Genomic DNA, 9,771 nt, shown 5'->3' with positions numbered 1-9,771 from the left:
ACCGCTATGAGAAATGTATCAGCCTTGGAGGAGATTATGTTGAGAAATAAAAAAAAAAAATTCTTAAAAACGTTGTTTTTCTTGGTCAGACCGGAAACTTATTAATCCACCCTCGTATTAAGAAAGGTTAATAAAATGTGTTATTAACAGTTGATTACATAAAAAAAGTTTAAATGCTGAAAAATAGCCTACTAATGTATGTTTTAATTAATTTTGGTTAAACAGTTATCAAGCGTTATTGATTCATAACAAAATACCATTGCTAAATAACTGGCTGTTAATTCCATTATTAATTTGTACTTGGTGGCCAACTTTTATACTTAGTTTTTATTTCCAAATAATATGTGATCGATTCCATAGAAAAAACAATTCATTCCGTAAAAAATACCTGATGTGGATTTTCGTTTATAAAAATTGCTTTTAAGATGATAAATTATGTACTAACTTTTAGTAATTTAACTAAATAACTCTTTTTGTCTATAAATTGTTCAAATTTTGTTCGAATCAAGTGACGAATCGCCGCCAATCCCCACGAAACCATTTTTGTTCACTTATTTGTTCATAACAAATTCAATAAATTTTTTAACATTTGCATTGCTATTGGACATCTTTTTTGGATAGTTGCTTTCAGTTTTCTAGGTATTTTTGATTGAATCAAAGCATTTTTTTTAAACCGATATACTTCAAAAGTCAGCATTTTTTTCCTTTTTGTTATTAAATAAATGAAGAAATAAACAAAAATTTAAAAATTGTCGATGACAGTTCGATGCGAAATTTTATTAAATTTCATTTAAACAAAAGATTTAAAATCGGATAATAATTGTCTTCTGAAAATCAATTTGTCCACGGATGTTTTTTTTGCCCCACTGTGCTACGGCCTACGGCAACCCAATAATTTAGAAATTTTTTATTATAACAAAATTCAGAAATTGTTTATTATAAAATATTTTTGCTTGATGAAATCTTCGCGGAAAGACTTATTAGAATAAATCGACGTACCTACTAGATACCTAAATTTATAAGAATGAACTAATCTATCTATTAAGAAAACAAATGTTACGCATACGGTACAATTTATATCTGTACTTATAAATTGGCTAATGATTCGAAGATAACCCGATATGGTATTTGCGATTAGGCGTAGGTAGATATAAGGCCAATAAACCGGATGATTCTTTAAAGCACTTCAAGGACTTGAATTAATTTGCACTTGTTCTAGCAATTGCTTCCGATTGGACGTTCCAGCATGCACAACTTGGAACCCATTTGTTAAAAAAATATATACAAGCTGTCTGTCAATACCAGCAGATTACTTCATTCATTGACAAAACATAATTGTAATAAAGAATTATTTTTCATAAATGTATGAAAATTTAGTTTTTGCAATTCAGAAAACATGAGTATTAAACGTCAGGCAATAGCCATGCATAAAGTTAAAAAATGTGAAGCTCTTTGCCTGGGGTGATTGCTAGAGGAATTGATCAGTTTCCTGTGTCGGAGCGGTTTAGCAGAACTGAACTAAAACCAAGTGAGTTACTCTCACGCCAAGAAAGATTTAGCTTAATCGTATAATAATTAATTAATTATAAATTATGGGAATAATGCAACAATTCAGATTGCTCTCGCGAAAAAGATGGATTTTATGAAGTATTAATTTCGCTCAGATTCAAAATGTAAAATTTCCACATTCATTGTCAAGATTTTTTTTGTTCCATGATGCCTTTACATCGATTCTATTTTTATAATTGAAACAAAAAATTCTGTGAGACAGTTAACTTTTTCTTCTGCGTATTATTAACTATAAGAATCTACTATTTATTTATTCTGTTCACATTGAAGGTTCTATTTTTCCGCTCACTTTCAACGCGTTTTTTATCTCGTGACTTTTTCTATCACTAGCACCATCAATGGCACGAGTGAAATTTTTCGATTTCAGGTTTGTCCAAAAAGAATCTAGAAAATTTTGAAGAAAATTATTTTATAAAAGATATTTAGGACTTTCAGAAATTTACAAGAAATTTTAAAATATTTTAGAAATTTTCCGGTTTAAAAAGGTTCTAAAGTAATCAAAATTTCTTTGTGAAATTCCAGGGCAAATTTTTTAATAATTCTTTATTATAAAAAAATATATTTTAAGACAATATTTAAAAAAAAATTATTTCGAAAGATACCCAAAATTGTTGAAAAAGAATCTCTTTTAAATTGTCCTATTTCAATACGTATTTCTGAAATAATTCAATTTTAAAATTTTTCAGTTCAAATTAAATTATTTTCATCGATTTAAAAAACGAATGATACAATTTCAACTTCTTTTTAATGACACTTTCCAATTTTAGACATTTTAGTCCGAATTTTTTTATATCGAGAGCTTCCGTGTTAAAATTCTTTAATTCCAAATTATTCAATATTAAACGCTTTTTTTCAAAAATAATATAAGTTTAATTCATTTTAATTTCATTCAAAATATTGGCTGTTTTCGAAAAAATCGCAGATAGCTCAGGCACTATCGCTTCGGCTACATTTTCATTTTAATATTTACGAAATCATATTTAAAATTAGAAGTATAAACAATGTTTTTCAAGTGGAAAATGGTATTTTTAATCAGAATTCGCATTTTGTACCTTCTAAAGCAAATATTTCTGTAATAATTCACTGTTCTGTTCAAAAATCCTTACTAAAAATATCATTATTTTTCCTTAATAATTTTTTTAAAACTTGAAATTTCAAAAAAATGTAACTATTTTTGTAAATCAAAATTTATCTATTCCATTTATGGTTAAAAATTAATCTTTTTTATTTGCAAATTGAACTATTTGATTAAAAATTCTGTATTATATTGCAAATAAATTTTTTCTGGACATTTAATATTTTTGGTTGAAGATTTTTTAAAATTAATCTACTTGGTTGACACTTGAACTGATTAGTTCAAACCTCCTACTTTTGTGCCTTTAATTATTTCTCATTTTAGTTAAAAATTCATCTGTTTGGTTGAAAATGGAACTATTTGTTGAAAATTCATTTCATTGTTTATTGCTATTGAAAAGTAATCTTTTTCGTTTAAAAATTAATTTAACTAGTTCCAAATTCATATTTTTTGTTATAAAATTAATCTTCTTAGTGGAAAATTCATTTCTTTTAAATTCACCTACTTGGCTAATAATTGAACTGATAGGTTGAAAATTCAGTCCTTTAGTGAGTTTAGTAATTTTTTATTTCAGTTAAAAATTCATTTAATTTCTTAAATATGCGTCTTTTTTAATATAAAATTAATCTTTTTTACGGAAAATTCATTGTTCTAAATTGATTTACGTGGTTGAAACTTGAACTGATTGGTTAAAAACGTATTCTTTTGTTTAAAGTTTTTTTATTTTTAGTTAAATATTGATCTGTTTGGTTAAGAATTTAACTAATCTGTTGAAAATTCGTCTTTATTTTTAATCCGTTTTAATATAAAATTTAATTTTTTGCTTGAAATTTTTCTTTTTTAGTTAGAAATTAATCTGTTTAAATAAAAATTCAACTTTTTGGTGGGAGGTTCTTATATTTTGTTAAATTTTTGTTGAATATTAATCTTTACGATTAAAAATCCTTCGTTTTGGATTGAAAATGAACCCTTTTCAGATAAAAATTCAATCAATTAGACAATTTAAAATGACTGGTTCGAAAAGTTACTTTTGACTTAATTTTCGGTCGTCGAATCCGCATTATTTGAATCAGTTCTTACATCCGCAAGTCGATTAAAATACGACAAACGTTTGACAACTACATTGCCTGCTGGATTGACAATTATGAACTAATAAAATTTCTCGGACAAGAGGGTCAGCCAACAACATTATATGTCATTAACTATTATCTGTGTGCCAACTGTTTATTCAAAACGATTGAAACAGAAGCCAGTTCCATACATTAAAGTGCATTCACACTCAGAAAAGAAATCTTCTTGAACCAAAAAAAAACTAATTTCTTGATACACGAAAATTCTGCTAAGCAAAATAAATTTTGATTAATTGAACAACAGATTTGATTGGTCAAAAGTTTTGGTTAAAAAAAAACAACAAAAATTTGTTTTCCAACTTTTTTGTTGTCCGTATAATAACCATATTCTATGGTTGGACCAACACGAATTTTGTTGATTAATCGAAATCGTTTCCTGAGTGCAATTTCATAAATAAAAATTCTCTGTAAGGTGCAAGAGTAATGTTTATTCCCGAAAATTGGTATCCTATCAGCACCTTTGATTTTGACATTGTATGTGAAATTCGAGAATGTATAATCGAAGAGGTCAAAGGTAAATGCTTGACGTTGAATGTAAATGAAATTATCGCCGCCACTCAAGGATGTACTAAGCTCAACAGAAATCGAAGTATAAAGTAAAAATCTTGGAGGTGAGAATTCACTTAAGCAATTTTTTCACATAGGGAACAATAACAAATTTCAAAATGAATTTTTACAAAGAAAAAAGAGAAAAAAAGATTGATCAAATTATAAACGATTTGGCGAGTGGAAATCACAGCGCGAAAAAAGCGGTGCAGAATTTGCGTTTTTAAAAATAGAAACCGATTATGTTCCAAAATTAAAATGACATGTGAGAAACTTAAAGTCTTTAAATAAACATTCCTTTTTTGAATTTTTCGTACGAGCAACAAACTATCGAAAATGTAAATGATTTAAAAAAATATAAGTCACATTTTTTATTCTAAAAATCAATCGAATCACTTTGAATTTTACTTGGTAATACATAATATAAGCTTTATGATTAAAATGTATCATCTTTAAAATCTATATAATTCCAATTTATAATTATAATTTCGAATGCGCAATTCTAAAACAGTTTATTTTTTTAGACATTAAAACTAAAGTTTTTTTGCTTCAAAAAATTAAATTCAAAAATATTTGATTTGGAATTTCTTAATTTTTCGACTTTTTCGACTTTTTCAATTTAAAAATTAAAATTTCCGATCAGATCTTTAAAAATTGCAAGATTTCATATTGAAATCTTTGAAATTCAATATAAAATTTAATAATTTTAGACTTAAATATTCTAAATTGTTTGTTCTCAATTTTAAGCGTATAAAATTGTCTGGTTTTCAAATTCTTCTAAATCGTACAATATCAAACTGAAAGAGTTGATAGTTGATAGTCTCTGGATTTGGATTTCCTAACATTAAAAATATAAACAACTTAAAAATTCATTATTTTTCCAGTTTTTAAATATTGAGTTAAAAAAATGTTTCGAGTAATAATTAATCATCTTAAATTGAAAGCGTTTGATAATATAAAAAATATTGGAAGATTTTTTATTGAAAACGTTCCAAATCAAACGAATTTCAGATTAGACAAAATTTTGAAAAAAGGAAAATATCCAACTTCCAGAAGAAAAGATTTGGAATTATTCTGTTTTTAGTTACATGCCTTTTGAAAAGAATTCAAAACACTGAAAAGTTAAGAAAATAATTTATGAATTTCAAGCCTTAAACAATTTAAATCACAGAATTCTTATTTTGAATTATTTTTTCACGTTTTAAGTTTCAATGTAATAACTTAAAAATTTTCGATGTTCAATTGAAGAGTTTCAAAGAGTTTCAAATTCTTAAAAAATTTGCAGAATGTATAATAACTATGAATAAAGTTTTCAAAAATAAAAAATGATATTCCCGGCACTGTGAAATTCCCCGATTGGAAAATTCCCTAATAATGAAATTCCAGAATGTGTAAAATTTATACAATTAATAAAAATATGTTTTAATAAATATTATTTTATTTATACAATAATCAAATTTTTTAATTTATAAAGTTTCATAATAGTATTGCCAGCTAACGTTTTTGAACCAAACTTTACAGGATTAAATTCAGCACTTTTTTATATCGAATTTTCTTGATTTTTTTTTTAATTAGCAATTTGATTTTTGAGAACGGTTTTTAATAATTTTCCTTAAATTCTATGCGCATTTCAAACGAAATGTTTCATCTAGAAATATATTTTCCCAATTACTTTTATTTTACATTCAGACAATAATTAAAAAACTTTAAACAATAAAACAATGCTTTCTTTCATAAAAATATTTGCAAATCATTTGGAGAATTTTATTTTCTGGAATTTTCCAGTCGTCCCAATAATTACATTAAATTGAAATGGTTATAATTTTAGAGTTCTAAATTGCCATGTTGAACGTTTAATTGTTAAATTCTTCTCTTCGTGAGTTTTATTAAAAATTTTAATTAATTTTAAATTAGTAAAAATTTAAATTTTTAAATTTTTAAAAGTAAAACTAACAATTCAAGAATCGTTACTTATTAAACAATTTCAACGTACTTAAAATACTAGGGATTTTAAATTGTTTTATTATAAATAAGTTTTAACACCAACATTTTTGCCCAATAAATTTTTTTCATTTTTAATGAAATTCAGATTTGTTTAAGTTTCAACGTTCCAAAGTAAAAAAAATTATGTTTTTAATGTTTTCGATTTATAATTATTTTTTATTCTGAACGTCTTTTTAGAATAATTCATTTTTCAAAGTTTATAAATAAATCATATTTTTACTTGAAAACGATGTTAGAAGTTTAGTAGTTAGACTTTAAAAAATCCAAAAGTTTTGTGTTTTCAATTATTCAATATTCAAGGCTTTTATTTCGAAATAATACAGTTTAAATTCCTATGAATTTTATATTATCAAATTTTCAAAATTCTAATTTAAAATTATCCTATTTTAGAAATTTGAATCTGAAGTCATTCAATTTAAAAAGGCATTAATTCTAAATAAATCTGTTCAACTTTGAATGATTCGAATTAGACATTTAATGACTTCAAGTTCATTCTAATTAAATAAAAAAACTGTAGTTCAAAACTTTAAAATTTTATTATTTCGTTTTAAGCGCTCTCATTTATAAATTATAAAATGTTATTTATAATTCTATTCACAATATTTTTCTGGTTTACAAATTTTAACTAATCTACATTTTTTCAATTTGGAAGGTTTTCAATTAAAGATCGTTCAATATATAAGGACTTTTTTCAGACACTTCCATTTCAAAATTATTTCGTATGAATTATTGTCTCACACATTTCTTAAGCTCTCTATATTTATAAAGTTATTTGATAATATATTTTTACATTGTTTATATTTGTACTCTCAGGAAATAAAAATCTAGAGACGTGCTAGTTTGAAATAAATATTTATTACTAAAAATATAACAGTGTACAATATATTTTTTAATTATATAAATTAAAAAATGATCACATCTGCATAATATATATTTTTTCACACAGCACGCTTATGTAGATAAAGTTATTCGAAGTATATTTGTGCAAGTTGTACTCTACTCAAGTTGGACCGTTGCAAAATAGATCGGGAGGAAACCAAAATAACTCGGCGGAAAAAACATGAAAGATTATAAATATCAGTAATCGTGCTCAAGACAGCACGTTATTGTCGCAAGAATAAGATTTGAAGGGAAAATGGAAAAACAACCTTCAGGAATAGAAAATTACTTACTGGAAATCATTTCTCTAATGTTCACAGTAGGTTAATTTGTGGCATCATAAAATGTTTTATTGCAATCAGAAAACGATTTGGTTGAACCAACCAAATTTCTGTTGGTTCAGCCATAGAGTATGGTTATTATATGGACAATAAAATATTTGTTTGTTTTAACTGAATCCTTATAAGGATTTTTAAGTTGATTCAACCAATAAATTTGGTTGGATCAATCAAATATTTTCTTGAATCAACAAAAAGTTTAATTTAACTAAATTTTCTTGCATATCCGAGAAGTATCTACAACCTATTTACTTATAAATTTTGTCTTAAAAACCATAGAATAATCTAAATTGAACTGATCTAAGAAACGCAGTATTGTGTTTCTTTCAAAATCTCAAGCCGAAAAACGAAAGTAAAAAATTTCCTGTCCGTTGATAAAGGAATTCAGTTAACCTTGATAGCTTCACGTGCAACAAAAACCATTATGGATAAAAGTGCGAAGAATAAAATTTTGACCTTGAAATCGATCACTAATTTATCGATAGCCAGGAAAAAAGTTTCTTTATACAATATTCAGCATTTAATGTAAATTTTAATTTAAAAAAAAAACGTTTACTGTTTAATTTTTATTTGTTAGCTAAGAATTGTATAGCCCATAAAGGTAAGTAATTGCAGATGTTTAAGTTACAAAAATATAGAGCAACTATATTCCTATCTGATGTTTTCAAGTGTCTTATCACTCTAGGAGTTATCGATTTTGAAGATAATTTTTGGTTTTATTTTTATCAATCATTTTGCCTGAAAGCGGATCAATTAAATAATATTTGTAATGATCTTCGTTGAAAACAAGTTAACAATTATTTTTTCATCCAGACGTCACATATGGAGTCACTGAATAGCTTCATTGAATTATTGAATGAATCTACTAAATAGTCTGCGAATCCACTTTTCTATTAAGTTAAACAAAAAGTGTTTGTCGACTCTAAGATCATGTGCACTTCCGGGATGCAAAATTAAACATGAACTATAGTTAACAATGTAAAACATTCGATAGTGCAGTTTGAGAAGAGTTCAGTTCGAAGTTCATGTCTTTTGATAGATCAGCAATATCACATCATTCAATATGTATAGATTATTGATGAACTGCCAAGATTCATAAATAACTAATAATAAAAGCTAACAAAGATACAACAATCTTTATTCGTGATAGCATGCAATTTCATCATACGTTCGACTTATCTTTTCAAATTTATAGGCCTCGTAATTGGCATGTGGTATAAAAAGATTGTCTTAAAATTTTTAAGACTTTTTTACAATTGGAAAATTTTAAACGTTGTAATTTCAGAACTCGCTTGTGACCCACCTGATTAATTGAATAATGGGTCAATTGTCAAAGTGGAGACATCCCTATAAATTACAAGAACTTTGAACCAGAGCGACAATTGAATTCGCCTTATGTTCACACACATTATTTATAAATTACTGGATCTTTTTATTCAATTTTTAATATATTTTTATTTTAGCACCAATATTTTTAACCGTATTTGTAAAGAATCTGTAACTATTTCTAAACAATTGACAAAATTAATACTTACTTGATCGGAGATCGGTCGAAGACATGGTACTATTAATTTGAATAAAAATGAATTCAAAATTATTTCTATAATCTTAAATTTATTCACACACTCTTTCGGAGAAAATGGTTATAAGATACGAAAAGTGAGACCAAATTCAAGACCCGTCTCTAGTGCCGAACCGCCTGTGACTGTTTGATCGTCCCGCAGTTTCTTCTATACACGTGTTTCGGTGATTTCACGCCTCCACGATTGTGTTCATTTCATTATCTATTCCACTCTAGGAAGTAAATAAATCTGGAATCAATGGGAATTTCCTGAATAAAAAAAATGAATAAAGTCATCCAATTATTAAAAAGTGCATGGCGTCATTTTAAATTAATATCTCTAAATTATCTCAAAACTATCTCGAAACTATTGGTTTTAGGAAACCCGCGTTAAAAAAATATATTGAACGATTCTTAATTTAAAACATTCCAAATCAAACAATCTTAAATTAGATAAAATTTTGAAAAAATACAATATCCACTATTTAGCCTAAATGAATTGTGATTACTCAATTTTTAATTAAATGTCCCAGAAAAGAATTAAAAACACTGAAAAAATAAGGAAATATTTTATCAAATTCACGCCTTAAAAATGAGAAGATTTTAGAACTACGCTTTGAAAATTGATTTTTTACATTCTCATCAGAGAAGGTATTAGATTTGCGTAAT

General features: G+C 25.9%; 2 protein-coding genes across 4 annotated transcripts in view; both read right to left on the bottom strand.

The window, feature by feature from the left end:
* The window catches only part of LOC117175963 (aquaporin AQPAn.G-like), a 38,587-nt gene extending 29,349 nt beyond the window's left edge, over positions 1-9,238 (bottom strand). For both annotated transcript variants that reach the window (XM_033365846.1, XM_033365847.1), the window contains exon 1: positions 9,077-9,238. In XM_033365846.1, coding sequence (XP_033221737.1) covers positions 9,077-9,101 — 25 coding nt within the window. In that variant the 5' untranslated portion in view covers positions 9,102-9,238. The remainder of the gene's footprint in view (positions 1-9,076) is intronic.
* A 13-nt stretch (positions 9,239-9,251) lies between these two features.
* Positions 9,252-9,771, bottom strand: part of LOC117175962 (aquaporin AQPcic-like) — a 63,663-nt gene continuing 63,143 nt past the window's right edge. For both annotated transcript variants that reach the window (XM_033365843.1, XM_033365842.1), the window contains exon 6: positions 9,252-9,352. In XM_033365843.1, coding sequence (XP_033221734.1) covers positions 9,322-9,352 — 31 coding nt within the window. In that variant the 3' untranslated portion in view covers positions 9,252-9,321. The remainder of the gene's footprint in view (positions 9,353-9,771) is intronic.

The sequence above is a fragment of the Belonocnema kinseyi genome, chromosome 7 (genome assembly GCF_010883055.1).
Source record: "Belonocnema kinseyi isolate 2016_QV_RU_SX_M_011 chromosome 7, B_treatae_v1, whole genome shotgun sequence".
NCBI classification, from domain to species: domain Eukaryota; kingdom Metazoa; phylum Arthropoda; class Insecta; order Hymenoptera; family Cynipidae; genus Belonocnema; species Belonocnema kinseyi.
Note: the sequence above shows the minus strand (reverse complement) of the source record. Positions and strands in the feature narration are given on the sequence as shown.